General features: G+C 42.2%; 1 protein-coding gene across 7 annotated transcripts in view; it reads right to left on the reverse strand.

The window, feature by feature from the left end:
- The window catches only part of NFIA (nuclear factor I A), a 429,987-nt gene that overhangs the window by 59,677 nt on the left and 353,391 nt on the right, over positions 1 to 16,919 (reverse strand). For 5 of the 7 annotated variants that reach the window (XM_031969010.1, XM_031969009.1, XM_031969013.1 and 2 more), the window contains 2 exons: positions 12,942 to 13,120; positions 9,512 to 9,677 (listed from right to left, as the gene is read on the reverse strand). In XM_031969010.1, coding sequence (XP_031824870.1) covers positions 9,512 to 9,677; positions 12,942 to 13,120 — 345 coding nt within the window. The remainder of the gene's footprint in view (positions 1 to 9,511; positions 9,678 to 12,941; positions 13,121 to 16,919) is intronic. The other 2 variants (XM_031969012.1, XM_031969008.1) reach the window with 1 other exon arrangement.

The raw sequence follows: 16,919 nt of genomic DNA on the forward strand, positions 1-16,919 counted from the left end.
TCAGGGAAATAATTTTTATTTATCCATTTGATCCTTTGAACAAATACAGACAAATCACAGAGGCTCCTGTTGGAAGGGTTCTCAGGTGGTCATTCTAGGTCTGCATTTTAGGAGGGACATTAAGAAGTAGATGTAGAGAGGAAGGGAAACTAGGTCAAATCTTCTTAAATTGAGAGTCATGATTTTATAAATTGAGAGTCATGTAACTGAATTTGGGAATCGTAAAATTATGATTTATTATCAGTAAATGTTTGATTTGTATACTTATTTTATATACCTATATGCCTGGGGTCATGTAAAAACTTCTCAGGTGAAAAGGGGTCACAAGTAGAAAAAATTGAAGAAGTCCTGAGCTAGATAGTAAAAGTCCTAGAACTTGTAGCCACAGGGGCAAATGAAAAAGAGGTAAACTGAGGTTAGAAAGCAGAAAAAATTGAGAGCTATGCAAAAATGTGATAATCCCAGGAAAACCTAAATTCTTCTTTATTTATTCTGCTCAGGGAAAGATAAGATGGTCTCAGAGGATCCTTTTCAATTTGGCTATTCTGTTATCTGATTATAGATTTAGAGCAGGAACTCAGAGTTTGAGTTCAAGTCAATCATTTTACAGACAAGGAAACTGAGTCCCAGAGAGGGAAAGATTTGCCCAAAGTCTCACGGGATTTCAACTTACATCAAATAAAGCATATTTCTGAATAGAATGACATTCTTTAAAGATAGGTTTTTATTGATACATTTTCCTTTTGCATCACGTAGATTTCTCCTTGTATCTCTTCCTTTCCCTTCTTCAAGAACTATCCCTTACAATAAATTTTCTTTTTAATGAAAGGGATCTTGGAAACTGCCAATTCAACCTATTCTTTTTCAAGAAGAAACTGAGGTCTGTGGCCATGAAGTAACGTGGCCAAAGTCATGAACACAAGATGGTGATGGATCGGTGATGTAACAGAAACACAAACCGAAACAGCAAAACCAGCATTCATCTTTGAGGACCAAAGCTCCATCTACACCACGCCATAGAGGTGGAGAAACTGCATAAACAGATGCAAGAAGGTTTTCATAAATTGTCAGCTAAACCCCATTAATCTGGCCCCTTCCAAAGGAGGCTCCTTCTCTTATGTTTTATGAATGGAAGCTTTTGGGGGAAACGATCAATTGCCCAGAGAATGAATGCAGTGACTAATTATCAAAGAAAAATACTTTTTCTAATCTTTTGTTTAAACTATACTGGCATTTATTATAAAAAGATGCTCCTGAGAGAACTTTCATTTTTAATACATGCAGGAGCTGTCAGAGGAAATGCTACTTACTCTATAAATAAAATGCATTCATTAAAGTAAATGAGCAGAACGTAACTCCTGGGCATGGTCATAAAGGTAAGACTGAGGAGTGAGGCTGAGAGCTTTCCGTTTGCCAAGGATTCCTTTAACACTGACAAGTGGGTAGGAGATAGAGAAGGTCGGTAAGCCCATTCTATAAATGGACAGGTCATCTTCCTTGACTAGAGTATTGGCTTTCTGAGGGCAGGGAAGGATTTTTCACTTGGTTCTGGATGTCCAGGTTCAGTACAGTGCCTCCCACGGTAAGCCCATAACAAATGCCTGATGATCATTTGATGGGAAAGGATGCCTTCTTCCTAGGATGTCAAACACTATAGCTTTAAACTGAAAGTTTTAATTTTCTTCTAGACCACAGAGTCAAAGAGTTTGGCCTGAGAGAGATAACATTTATTATCTAATCTAGTAGTTCTCAAAGTGTGGTTCTTAGACTCCTGGGGCTCCCTGAGGTCAAAACTATTTTTTTTTTTAACAATAATACTAAGAGAGTATTTGGTTATTAAAATGATCTTTCCTTATCCAACTCCATGTCTGGGTGAAGTCAAGTTTCGTCATTTATTTCAACAATATATATCAGGAAAAGATCTGAGAATCTAACTATCTTGTTTCAAATCTGACATTAAAGAGACTAGTGAAAAAATGTAAAATGAAGCCATTCTTCTCACTAATTTTTTTTTGTTTTGGGAAATAAATGTTTAATAAGCATGTTTATTTTATTTGTTTGACCTTAATACTCAATATTATTTATATTTGTGTAAATAAAATGTTTTTTATATTAATGTTATGGGTTTTATTGCTATTTTCAAAGAAGTAACACATACTTTTGACCTTTGTTTTGATTCCTAATAGAGTAAATATCAATAGATGGAACTCATAGAACCGAAACTTCTTTGAGTTTCTTAATTATTTTTAAGAGCATAATGGAGTTCTGAGACCAAAAAGTTGGAGAACTGATGATCTAGTCCACCTCCCTCATTTTACAGACAAGGAAACCGAGGATCGGTGGGATTAAGGGACTTTGCCAGAGTGAGCACAGTCTCAGAACTGGCATTTGAACCTAAGTCCTTATGTTTAAAACTCCATAGAAGTGATGTTCCATCATCACCTTCGGGACGTGTTATCACTGTGCTTCTGTCTGGGTGGCTGGCATGTGGATGATGTGGGACTGGGATTCATAAATGTCTCTTTCTGTTTCTGCAAACAAGAAACGAAGAAAGGATCCACATCTTTGATGATGAGATGAAGGCATGTTGATCTCCAGCAAAATATCACAGAATTCTCCCTCTGAAAGGAAATGTGCTCGCGTTCCTTGTAGGAGCATTTGGTGCCTTCCTTCTCAAAAGGCTAATGCATTCCTACATCTAAGATTCAAACCGTTTCCCCAACATGTACAGTAACAATCCACCTGACTCATCTACTGTGCAGTAGAATACTAAGATCACGGAAAGGAGAAACTCAGCCAGATGGTGACAGCTGGCCGGTGAGCGCATTTATGTCAAGGATGATCACACGCATGTTGGGGCTCCAAACTGGAGTCGGAGTCGTGCTTCCGAGCACCGGGGAACAGATGATTTCTATGGGGCTGGGGGAGAGAGCTGGGGGTCCCTCCACGTTGCTGGACATCACCTGACGTCCATATGTCCACTGGTGCTTCGGTCAGTACGATGGTGAGATTTTCATAACCCTCACTCCCTGTGCTAATCCTGTCCATGGGACCACGGGGGGTGGAGCCAGAGTTTGGCTCCCTCGATTTACAGAAGAGGAAATGGAACCAGAGAGAGAAGACGTGTTTGAGGCAGGATTTGAAAGAGACCTTCCTGACAGAGCACTAGCCATTAGATGTCACCGCCATGTTCTCCTTTGATTTTCCTAGAACGATCCCACTCAATATTCTGGAGTCTCTCTTCTTGTAACATCTCCCTCTCTATTGTCACTTCTTTTCACAACTGCCTTGTGTATACATGGGAGTATGTATATATAAAAATACATGCATATATATATATATATAAATAAAATGTGTATATACATATTTGTAAGTGTATATGCATACATTATATATGTGTATGTATATATACACACAAACATATGCATACATATATTATATAGGTATATATACATATTCATGTGTATATATACTATACACACATATATGTATGTATATTATAAATATGCATATATATACACACATAAATACGTGAGCCTAGATATATAATACATACAAAATGAGTGAAAGTTAATTAGGTGAGGCAGTATACTGTCTAGAATTAAAGTTAACTGTTCAAGTCCTCTCCTTAAGTAGAATAAGCATTTACACAGCACCTACTATATACTAGGAACTTTGCTAAGTGCTTTACAATTAGTTCTTCATTTAATCTTTACAAGGATCTTGAAAGTTAGGTGCTATTTTGATCTCCATTTCACAGATGGCCCCAATGCAAACAAAATTAAGTGCCTTGCCCAGGCCAAAAGCTACTAAGTGCCTGAGGCTGGACTTGAACTTAGGATCTCCTGAGCCCTAGCCTAGTACTCTATCTGCTGCTCTACCAGCTGTTCAGATCCATGTCCTTGGGAGGTTTCTATGGCCCGGCAGAGGGTCTTGATCATAAAAGCCTCCCCATAAATGTCCCGAGTGAATGAAGGGATGTTTTCTCCTGTCTGAGGCACAGGCTAAATTCTCTGTCTCATGGAAAGGTTTGGATTTCTTCACAAAAGATTTCTCTTTGGATGTTATTCAATGTCTAGAAGAGAATTTGCATTTGGTCACCATAAGCTGCCAAGTGAAAGAGGCAGCAAGGACTTCAGAGATGACTTGGAGACACTTCATCTGTGTACAAGAAGGTGCGAGCATTTATTAAGCACCGATTATGTGCCGGGCACTGTGCTAAGTACTTTACAAATGTGACCTCACTAGACCTCAAGATGTGGAGATGCTGTTAATCAAGGCGACCAACCTGACCGGCCCATCACTTTGCAGATGAGGGCCTGGAGAGGTACTCTGACCAGCCCAAGGTCATACAGCTGTCAAGATCCCACTGAGGAAACTGAAGCTCAAGTTAAAAAAAATTCTACTAGGGTCATCCAGGGAGAATTAGAACTCTCGTCTTCCGGGGCTCTATCCATGATGTCAGTCTGTCAGTTGGGCCTCCCACCACTGTTGGGTGACTAAATTACAAACTTCCTTCCCTTGCACTATGACCTGCACTTATTAAGCATTTATTATGACCTGAATTTATTAAGTATTTATTATGATTTGTGTTTATTAAGCATTTACTATGACCTGCATTTATTAAGCACTTACTATGACTTGCATTTATTAAGCACTTACGATGATTTGTATTTATTAAGCACTTACTTATTGTGACCTGAATTTATTAAGAATTTACTATGACCTGCCTTTATGAAGCATTTACTTATTGTAACTTGCATTTATTAAGCACTTACTATAACCCACATTTATTAAGCACTTACTATGACTTGCATTTATTAAGCACTTACTATGATTTGTATTTATTAAGCACTTACTTATTGTGACCTGAATTTATTAAGAATTTACTATGACCTGCCTTTATGAAGCATTTACTTACTGTAACTTGCATTTATTAAGCATTTACTATAACCTACATTTATTAAACACTTACATGACCTGCATTTATTAAGCACTTACTATGACCTGTAAAACGTAGATTTTACAGGCATGTAGCACCAACCTCACAGGACAGGGGTGCAACTCTAAGGAGGAAATGTCTGGATAGTGCTCAACAAACCTTCAAGCTTCTCTGTAATTATTATCATTTCCCCTGGGGTCTCTTGCCAAACACCTGCTGACCACTGAAATCCCAGCCCAAAGGCAGGCAGTCCTACAGACCCGCCACATGAAGCGCTTCTCGTGACATTGTTCACTATGGAAATGTCCTTTTTTGATAGGGAAGGGAGGGGATGCACCTCAGCTTCATCTACATTAAAAACATCAGCCTCATTAGTACCCACCTGATGCTGCCTGAAATTTTAAATCTTAAAAACTGAAAGGGATTTATTAAAAAGGCATGAATGATGCTTATGAGCCTTTTATGAATTTTTAAATCAAGTTGTTGCATATCTTAATTGATTATAAAAGGAACGCCGGCCAGTTTTATTTGAGTCATATTCATCGTTACTCAAAAAGGCTTGCTTTCCTATAGAATTCTGAAGCTAAATTGCTAATTCTCTTTTTTTGGGGGAGGATAATTTTCACAGCATGTCTCACGTCCTTGCCCACTCTACAAAAATGAGTTGAGCTTTTTTTTGGGGGGGAGGGAATGGAGGGAGGGTAATTTAGTATATCTCATTTTAAAGGATAAGAATACTCCCCAAAGTCTAAATCCAAGCGTGTGACAGCAATTCCCTCTAATTCTTTAGGTGCTGTACGAGATCTGAAGGAACACATCTCCATGGCCTTAAAAGCTTGGAAGGGAGCCACTCACTAGCTGTCCTGGCCAATCCAATAGGGCTCATTTCCTGCCCAGGTGTAAGGCTCCAAGATGGGAGCTCACTGGTGGGGGCCGAGCACGTGGTTTCCCCGGGACTGATTGTCATGCAAGTTAGCACTTCTGGTTGCCATGGCATCCTAGGGAGGCATGGCTCCCACTGACTGCTCACCAAATGCCATGGCACACAAATCTGCCCCCGAATGATGGCCAGTGGTGGCCAGCTTGTGAATAGAAAGCTCAGATATTTTTGGGCGCAGACATGAATTTTCAAAATTTGCTTTAAGAAATGCTTTTTGTTCTCTATGAACAGCAGATTTCCCTTCTAGATCCCCTTTCCCCACTAATTTTTTTTTGCCACAGCTGCCAGGCTGGCGCTGGTGCCAGAGGCAACTGATTAGTTTTAAAAAAATGCACTCCCTGGCTTGCTGACATCCATTTGTATTTCACTATGTGATGGCAATAATAATTACACCTGGCACAGGAGCAGAGAGCGTTTAGAAACTTTTAGAAATGTCTTTGTGTCTGTCCTGCTCAGTTCACTGTCACAACGGGCAGGGTGCTTGGTGGTCTCCCCATTTAAGGAAAAACAGGACAAAGACTTGAGGATAGAAATGACCTAGCCAATATCATAAAGGTTTACAGCCCCTTGCTGTCTCATCGTCATCGTCATCACAATAATTTACCTAGCCACTTCTCCTTTACAAGCACACTGGACTTGAATTTAGAAAACCTGAGTTCAAATCCAGCCTGAGACCCTTAAAATGTCATGTCTCTTAACCTCTGCCTGCCTCAGTTTCCTCATCTGTGAAATGAGGATAATAATATCCTCTCACCTCTCCAGGTTATCATGAGTATCAACTGTTTGTAAAGTGCTTTGCAAAGCTTAAGGTGCTTTATAAATAATAGATAGTTAAGTATAATAAAAATAAATAAAAGGTTAAGCTGAATAAAAACCCTATGAGGAAGGGAGCTCAAATGTTATTAGGCCCACTTTAGGGATGAGGAAACTGAGGCAGAATGGTGAAATCGTTAGCCTGACTGGCAGATACTGACCAATGAAAGACTCATTGACCAGTGGGTATCTGAAATGGAATTTGAACTCAGGTTTCTTGATTCCAAGCCAGCTCCCCGTGGAAGGGATTCACATTTCCAGCCCTTCTCCTAAGTGACAGTCGGGGAGGGGGCTGTGTCCAACATCACAAAGTAGATGAGTGAGTTTGGAGTTTTTAATTAGATGATACAGGTTTGGGGCAGTAAATTATGGCTCTCGCCTTATGTCAGTGTCTTATTAATGAAACAGAGAATGTGGAGATGGCAAATAGGACGCTCCCATTGCAAAGACCGCAGGTAAGTCTGCCTGACGTGGGAGATCCCTTTGGAGGCCGTCCTCGTGACCTGAGCGGTCCTTGCCTCCCTTTCCTCACACAAGAGGCTGATGTGTCAGAGGAGAACATGACCCCCTTCCTAATCCTGACCCCAGGACCCAACGCCATGCCGGAGTGCGGGAACACAATATTTGTGGTTGTTGTTTATACCTTTTTAAGTAGCAGAAGGTTGGGACAATGGAAAAGAAGCTGGATTTGGAGACAGGAGCCTTGGATTCAAATCTCAGTCCTGTCACTTCGAGATTTTGAGTAGCTCAAATCCTAACAACTAGCATTTATAACTTTGTTCTTCTCGGAGTTTCCAATCTGAGTTTATCAGCCTGGGATAGCCCTGTGTCATAGCTCTCCCTATAAATGATCAGATAGTCAACCTGTTTTTTCTCTCCCTCCCTTGATGAAGAAGTTCTTTCTCTCCAAGGCTCTAAGTTCCAGACAAGACACCCCAAACCAGTCCCAGTGGGAAGGAGTAGCCCTCAGGGCTCAGCTCTTGGGCCCTGATCTCCCTAGTTACGTCAACTCCTTGGCCAAAGACTCTCACTTCAATGTGCTCAATGGCCACTGGGATTGAGACAACCTCGGCCTCTGTGTCCACGGTGCTCCCTTCGGACTTGCCCACTGTGAGCACTTTGTCTGCAAGACCCAAAGTCTTGGGGGTCAGTTCAAGATAATTAGAAGAGAGAGAGATGAAAGAGCTCACTATTATTCTCTGGCCTTCTTCTGAGCCCAATGCAAAGGCTGGTCTATCACTGATAGATGATGAACTAGTGATGATTTTTAATTAAAGTCTTTCATTCAGAAGATCATAGGTTTAAAACTGGAAGGGACCTCTGGCATCAGTGGGTCAAAGGCCCTCATGGCACAGACAAAGAAACTGAGGCCCAAAGAAATAAAGAGATTTGCTGAAAATCACAGAGTTAGCAAGTTTTAGGACTGCGAGCTGAACTCAGATCCAGAATCTCCAGGGTTATTTCTAGTCTATCAGTAAACATATACCAATTTTTACACAAAGTTGAGTCCCATCAGGGTGTGGAAGAGACTCTGAGCTCCATTAGCTAGAAAGGATCACAAGGGCCAGAAAGTTAATCCTTACATGAACGGTGTTCTGTCTCAATATTCCTGACAAATGGAATTCTAGCTTCTCCCTGAGAAGGAGAAACCTAGACTACCTCGGCACTTTGGAAGAGCTCTCATTATTAAGAATTTCCTCTTCTCATGGGGGCTCAGTCTTACAGATTTTCCCCATAGAGGACCAGTATTGGCAGATTCTTCCAGGCTGAAAAAATCCTAAGGACGATCCCAGTGACAGAGGGATCTGCTGTCCAAGTACTGTCCAACCCCCTTATTTCACAGTTGAGCAAACTGAGCCACAGAGAAATAAACAGACTTGCCCAAGATGAACCAAGTGGCAAGTAGATGAAATTTTGAGCCACGATACATAATAACCCTCCCAGGTTTAAGTGCTTTCCCAATTGAATGGAGCTTCTCTCCATCCATTTCCCCTATTTGTCTTTCTAGCATTCTTACCAAAATGGCCAGAATGGTTTCAAAACCCAGTCTCGGATTGGCTGAAGGATCTCCCCTCCTTCCCTGCACTAGTTATCCTTTTGAGTGTCTCTGACCTATCCGATTAGATTCACCTTTCTTTGTTCATCCCATCTCCACCTATTAACTCTCTTCAGAAAAAGCATCATTTACCTTGCTCTCCCATTATTTCTAAAGCAGCCCACACCAGTCAGCCAGCTGCTCTCTCTTCTTTTCTTTCCCCTCCTGTCCCAAATCTAGATAGGGAATCTCCTCCGTTTCCCTCTTCAAGCCTTGCTTAGTAATGTATTTGTTTCTATTCCCTCATCCTTTAAATGGAATAGTCTTGGCCCACATGAGGACGCCCTTGTCTATTGATGTGTTGGTTTAATATTATATTCATTGTGTCTGAGCTGCTCTGTATAGCATGGGAATGGGAGTTTTCAGAAAGTAGATATTCTACTCTGTATTGTAAAGATTGTCCAGGACACGGGCAACTGGGGACGTCTTGGATGGGTTCTCCTGATGCTGAAGAAGCATCTCCCCAAAACTACCATCGATTCACTCCCCCGTCCCTTTCAACTGCAAATTCAGGTCTAATTACGTGGTTTTATAAAAAATATCTCATTATTCAGCCACAGAGACTCAATGGCACGTCTGGACTACTTCACGGGTAACGGATCTGTAGTTTCAAAGAAGCTGCCCCTCGGCAAACCCCCGGGCCCCTGACTTGGCCGAGAAGCAGCGTCTGGGGGAGATGACGGACTGGTCACGGGACGGGGGGCTGTGTGAGCATACTCACTCGGTGAGGTGGGCGATGTGGCACCTCCTTCTGTTGATGTGGTCGGAGGCTTTGTGTCTGGCACGGGCAGAGGCACAGGCCTGGCCATCGGTGGCGGAGGTGGCGGTGGCAACATTGGGGTGGGAAGGAACGGGTTGTGCACCTTGCCTTGGCTGCTACCGTTGGGCTGCGAGGGCGAAAGAAGCAGACATCAGCCATTTGCAGCTCCTGATCACAAGAGAACCATTACTCGCCTCCGATATAAATTATTAAGTGCTCTATACTTAAGGAGCAGCCGAAGCCTTCGAGAAGACCATATATTCATGAAGGATTATTCTAGTTTGGACTTCAAGGCACTTGACAAAAGTATATACTCTTAGCAGGTCAGAGAAAATGTATTCGAGAAACTTCTCTTTGCATCAGTTTACATAAAATGACATTTGGGGGGTCAGTCTGAATTTTTCATGTGGGCACTTTGGCTGGGGATGCATCTACTCTGAATAAGTGATTGTCATCACTATCATGAAATACTTCTGATGAGCTAAGCTCGGCAAAGTGCCTACTTAGTGATTGCATCCTCTCATGGCTACCTACAGAGATACTCTGGAACCGGAGAAGAAAAGCGTATTTGACTTTGGCTTAGAAATCTAACATTCTATTACATTTACCGAGTATGTTAGCCATTTAAAAAATCCTTCCCTCCCACTGTCTCACACCAGAAGCAGAAACGTTCAGATTCAGTCGAGAGCTAATTATTGCTCCAGATAGAAGTTGAGGCTGGATTCTGGATGCAAATTTTCTAAGGTAAAATTCCCCACAAGCCCCACTTCTCTGGTAAGATGATGCTGGGAGGGCTGAACAAAGCACACAGCTCTTTTAAAGGAGAAATTATTCTGTGAAAAATACCTCCCACAGCATCAAAAAGAGGCATTTGTTTAAAAATCTTTTTGAAACGATCCCCTTTAAGAGGTTAGCTGAGACTGAGAAAATTTCCACAATTTTGCAAAACCAGGAATTTGAGAGGTACAGGAGATAATGTCAAAGCTGTTAAAAATAGAAAGAAAGGGAGGAAGAAAGAAAAAATGAAGGGAAGGAGGAATGAAGAAAAAGGACAGAAAAAAATAGGTAGAAAGGAAAAAAGAAGAAGAAAAAGGGTAAAAAGAAAGAGAAAAGGAAAGAAAAGAAGTAAGAAAGAAAGAGGGGGGAAGATCAGAAGGAAAGAGAGATAGAAATAAGAAAGAGAAGAAAAAAGGAAAAAGAAAGGAAGAAAGAGAAAAGAGAAAGAGGAAGAAAAAAGAAAGGAAGAAAAAGGAGGAAAGAAAGAAGGAAGAAAAAAGAACAGAAGGAAAGAAAGATAAAAATAAGAAGAAAAAAGGAAAAAAATGAGGAAGAGGAAGAAAAGAAAGGAAGGAAGAGAAACAAAGAGGAAAGAAGGAAGGAAAAAGATCAGAAGGAAAGACAGAAAGATGAGAAAGAAAGAGAGATAGAAATAAGAAAGAGAAGAAAAAAGGAAAAAGAAAGGCAGGAAGAAAGAGAAAAGAGAGAGGAAGAAAAAAAGAAAGGAAGGAAGAGAAAGAAAGGGAAGAAGGAAAAAGATCAGAAGGAAAGAGAGATAAAAATAAGAAAGAGGAAGAAAAAAGGAAAAAAGAGAAAATATAGAAGAAAAAGAAAGGAAATGAAGAGGGAAGAAAAAAAGATCAGAGGAGAGAGAAAAAAGAAAAAGGAAGGAAGGAAGGAAGGAAGAAAGAACAAAGAGGAAAAAAATGAGATATATGAAATAAAGGACCAAAGGAAAGAAAGAGCTGTCTAGAAAGAAGAAAGAGAAAAAAGAAAGGAAGTGAATGGAAAAAAGAAAAGGGAAAGAAAAATAAAGGTCAGAAGGAAGAGATAGCTAGAAAAAAGAAAAGATGTAAAAAAGAAGAAAAAGGAAGGGAGAAAAAAAGAGGAGAGAAGGAAGGAAAAAAAATTAGAAAGGACAGAAGGAAAGAAAGTGATAGGAAGAAAGAACAAGAAGAAAGATCATTTCCTAGTTAGGTATGGGGCTGGGGACCTACTTCCCAACAAAGCCCTGTTGCTAGCCTAGCTACCAAATGGTCAGTATTCCACCGAGGAGAGCTTCCTGCCTTGGCCCTACAGTATCAAATCAAAATGGGGCTGGAGCAAATCCCATTATCCCCGAGTTTCATTTTTTCGGCTTAAGTAATTCGGCAGAAGCTTTCTCCCGGCTCTCACATCCTCTCCCCCTCCATCCCCACCCCGCGTCGTTTCTGGAAGGCCTTGGTGTCTGACAAACAGACTCCCGAACTGCTCTGCCAGCAAAGCCGAGCGGCGAGTGCTATTTCGGAGGGGCTGAAAGTCCATAAGCGAATGCTTTAGGAGAGGCCGAGCACATGAATACACAAGCAAAGGGAAAAAAGACATTCTATTGATTTGTTGTCTAGACAGAAATGTATCTGCTAACATATCGCTAGACATTAGTCAAAGCCGTTAGTCCTGGCTCAGATGTGCAGAATCAGGTATTTCTGTATGGGGTGGAGGGGCAGAAAAAGCCCGGAGTGAGGACAGAGTGACTTATTACAGAAATATTCTTCACCGGGCAGTGAGAGTGGGGCCGAGAGCAATCTGGCCGTCGGATAAGGAGAAAGCAAAATCCCAACTCCTGCTTCCATTCTCCTGGTTTTTGTCCAATAATGGGGCAATTTTCCTCTCTTCCCCTTCCCCCCCCCCAAAGAACCCCTAACCAAAAGCATTGAGACCTATATTTAAAATTCCACTTATCATCACCTTATCATTTCTGGATTCAAGCGGAATGTTATTTCAATCATGCGATTATTCAGTTTATTTGGGGGGGGGGCGGAGAATGAAAACACTCATTGGAAGCTATCAAATCCCATTTAACTTTACACCAAGATAAGTGGGAAAGATAACTTCTTGCAGAAATAACAAACTGCAATAAACTTTGCTTTTGGCATCTGGAGTTCATGCAGTGGTCAACTTGATCTAAAGTTCTATACAGTCATATTTTTTTCCCCCAAATCAGCTCAGTTGATTCAAAACATCTGTCCCTCCGGCTCGACTCCCGCCCCCCCTTCCAATCACTCCCCCATATAATTCCGAATAAATGATTTGCATTTTTTCTGTTTTGTTAACCCTTAGAGGAACTAAGGTCAGAATGCACGAGGTTGACTCATCGGCCCCCAGACCCTGGAAGGTCAGGGATTTCATCCTTGCTGTGATTTATCTTCTCGAGACAGAGTTGCAGACTTAACACAAATATTGCTGCGACTGGTTAACTTTCCCACAATCTCGAGCGAAGCTGACATCTGACTGGAGTCAGTCAACATGTCCTCAGAGTGCGATGGCACTTGAGAAGAAGCCCTTCCCGCCGTTGCTGCAAGTTTTACATGACATGAACATTTCCCATGAAATTTACCAAAAAAAGGGTCCTTACATTGAGGAACCCCACCTGTCCGGCCTGCTGACCAGCATCGGGACAGACAAGTTGGACAAACTCTTTCAGCGTCTCCTGAGGGTGGTAGCGAATTGCCGGGTGTGAGAAGTAGGGTCCAGGCTGCTGGATAATGGGAGATGTCGGGAAATGTAGAGTTGATGGGGTCGCATGTGGACTTGCTGTGGGAAAAAAGAAAAGAGAAAGAGAAAAATCCAACAGTTTTAACAAGGGAGACTTTTTTTTTTCCCTCTTGTCCCTGGCATCTAGAATCCTTTCTCCTTCATTGCCCAGGGCTCGCAGAATACCTTGTGAGAGATCTGAAATTAAGCCAGCCCTGATGGATTTTTGCTCCTCTGGGCCCTTTAAGACAACATGGAGTCTGGATTAAGCGAGAGTTTCAAGCTGCCTTTGTATTTTCAGTGGACATGAGTTATAAAGGCATTAATAATCCTGGGTGAAACGGAAGATTATTCATTACCTTAAGAGCTTTTTTAATGAAGCAAGCAATAAAAAATGTATCTAGTAGATTAGGTTTGATTTAACTGACATTACAGATGACAAATTCCAGTTTTCACATATGGATCCCCTTTCGTTCTGAATGACCCATGGACGATAATTCATTCTTAGAGCTCTTGTCCCCCTTTCAGTGAAATTTCGAGGGACTAATTCAGGATGAACTTTTTGGGAAGGATGTAGCACATGATCATGTATTAAAGCTGAGCCATTAGCGGGGACGGGGGCGGGGGGAAACGGGAAGGGAGAGGAAGACGAAGGGGTGGGGGTGGGGGAAATACACTCTCTTTTCACTCAAGGCTGACGCGTCCTTCTAAAGTTAACTCTGAAATTCTCCATGTTCCAGGGTGGGAACCCATGTGCCAAGGGAAGGAGTGACCCCTGCTGAAATGCTGGCTCAATGCCCATGCAAACTGAGAAGACACAGGCGGCGGGAACTCCCTTATATACAAACCCTGCTGAATTTCATTTGCACAAGAAAGAGATTACATTAATTTTTTTTTAAAGAACTTTTCCAAAGTATGTAATAACTTTTGCCCTTGGCTCAGGAGTAGGATTGATAAAACTCACTACAAAGCCAAAGCTGTACATGGAAAGGGCTGAAAGTGTTCAAATCCATCTCAGAGGGTCATGTACTCCATAAAAGCCCAGGTCAAGTCTGCCATTAGTTAATCCTGCATCTCCACCAATGCTCTGTACACAGCAAGTGCTTACTAGATGCTTTACTGAAAAGAATATATGATCAAATCATCCGAATATGGCTTTCAGTTCTCCAGGACAGCAATTTATCTGTATAATCTAGGACACTTTTTGGCTAAGAAAGCCTTCCTCCCAACTCCTTTTACTCAGTTACTCAAGTGTTGTTGAACTTTTCCACTGATTTGCTGATGAGGAAATTAAAAATAAAACTGACACTTGAAGACATGTAACTTGCAAGTCAGAATCAGAGCTAGGACCCAAACTTTTGCTCTTTTCACTACGCCATGTTCTTTTCTATCAATGACCCATCAGTCAATTGGGCACTGGAATGGAGACAGGTCCAAATTCACTTTAGAAACCAACTAGTTATGTGAGCCTGGGCGAGTCACTTAAACTCCTCCATTTCTCACCATTAAATTGGTCTCAAAGCTGTAGTCCAGCTCTAAATCTATGATTCCATGAACAAGCATTTTAAAAGCACTCGTCCCTCTCTCGGCTCTGTGCTGGACACTGAAGATAAAGATAACAACGAACCCAGTTCCTGTATATTGTTAAGCTCAACCCCAGATGACAGCTGGTATTATTCTTCTCATCCTATTCAACAACACTAACTTAGGGCACACCATATTCCAAACACTGTATAAGGCACTGGAGAGAGAAAGATAAAAAAGTCCCTGTCCTCCAAAGGCTTACATTCTATGCGTGAATTTAACTCACAAAGCATGGCAGACACCTACAGAAAGGAGCATCCCCCGTAGCAGCAGCAAAGCCCTGGGATGTCACTCGGGGAGACTCCCCTACCAATGAACCAGGCAGAGGAGAGCAGAAGGCAGAAATTCTCACGGGACAACTCGGGAAGGATCGGGCCTCTGATCCCAATGACTAACCATCGTCCCAGAGGACAGAGGCCAAAGTGTGAACGGGAGCGACGAAGGACTCAGGGTAAGAACGAGACTCGGCTAGTGGATAAAGCTGCTTTGCTTGATGATGCATATTGATGACAAGGATTTTGTTCTCTGTTTTTCCCCAATGGGAAAGGAGAGGTAAGAAAATGGATTTTTGGGAGGCAGCTAGGTGGTGCAGTGGGTAGAGCACCAGTCCTGAAGTCAGGAGGACCTGAATTCAAATTTGATCTCAGACACTTAACACTTCCTGGCTGTGTGACCCTGGGCAAGTATGACCCCAATTGCCTCCACAAAAAATTGGGGTTTTTTGTTGATTTGTCCATTTTCAATGGCTGGCCTTGATGCCTACAGTTCTTTCCCTCTATGGGACCTCTTGTCTCCTGGCTTCCTTCAGATCTCAGCTAAGTCCCCACTTTCTACAAGAAGTTGTCTCCCAGTCTAGTTTATCTTAATGTCAAGGAGTGTTTTCCCTCTGAAATTGTTTCCAATTCAACACAGAGAAATGTAGCTATTCCTACATTTTGTTTGTTTAGAGTTGTTTGGACATCTCTCCCTCCTTTGCCTTTGATTAGAGTTTTTTGTTTGTTTTTTGCTTCTTTTTGTATCTTTTTTGTACCCCTAGAACTTAGCACTGTGCCTGGCACACAGTAGGTGCTTAATAACTAAAAAAACTCGATAGTGGCTAATCTGCCCAGGTAGAAGATACTTTCTCCACCAATGAAATGGCCATTTGTCCCCCTCCTCAATTTTACCTCACAGAGTTGTCATGAAGATCCAACATTATGTAAGCTTCTTGAGATCAGAGTCACTTTTGCATCTCTCATCCCTAGTGGGCCTTTGAGCTAATGGTCCATGCCCTTGGCTGGCTGCTACAACCTTTCCTCCTGACCTGTCTCTTGTAATTCCTGGGTTCCTACAATTCAAGGGCCTCCCTCTCCATGACCCTTGCTGGGGCCCCTCAGCTCTTCCCCTCAAGGCTTCCCCTGCATTTCTTCTGACCCTATAAGAGCTTTGCATGAGGCTAGGGCTGTTGATTTTCTAGCTTTGTATTCTAGCACTCAGCCCAACGCCTGGCATGGAGTAGGGCTAATAAACGCTTGTTGATTGTCACTTTTCGGTGGCAGATTCTGGCCCTCCATAGGGTAAGATTTCCACTAGTAAAGCTGGGCCGACGGGAGCTCCCTTCACTGGCCCCTGAATAAGTCTTCCCAAAATGTGCTTGGAGATCCTTGGAAATGCCAGCAGAAAGGGCAGAGCTCCCACCCGGGAAGCTGGCACGCTGCTGCTGAAACGCATCAGGATGAGCACGATTCCAAATTTTCAACTGGGGAAAACAGCTCTTAGTGTGATGTGCACCCAGAGTCGACACAATAAAAAAAATTAGAGAGAATTATGTAAATGCATATTTAGACCCTTTAAAAATGTGCATTATTTACTTGAGAGTCAATAAAGGCTTTTCTCAAGTGTTTCCAGTTTATCGCAGCGCATCCATCTGCATCCATGTTGACGTTAATACAATTTGGTGTATTAAAAGGCACTACAGAGTTGGCTGCCGCTGGGGCTTCACGAGGGGGCTCGTGGCAGCCCCAGGCCAGGCCCAGCTGGGATTGGCGACAACGTGCAACTCGGGAGGATCTCCCAGCACCCTAAGCAGGGGGTCCCCAAAGGGACAGAGTCAGAAAGACAGACAGAGACACAGAGACAGAGACAGAGACAGAGAAAGACAGAGAGAAGGACAGACAGAGAGACAGAGAGAGAAGGAAAACCAAATCCCGCTGGTTTGTTAAAGCCTTCACTGTTGCCAGCCCTGTTTCCCAAGCTCCTTTCCCATGCATTCTCCTACATCTCCTACGTTCTCCCT

The sequence above is a fragment of the Sarcophilus harrisii genome, chromosome 4 (genome assembly GCF_902635505.1).
Source record: "Sarcophilus harrisii chromosome 4, mSarHar1.11, whole genome shotgun sequence".
NCBI classification, from domain to species: domain Eukaryota; kingdom Metazoa; phylum Chordata; class Mammalia; order Dasyuromorphia; family Dasyuridae; genus Sarcophilus; species Sarcophilus harrisii.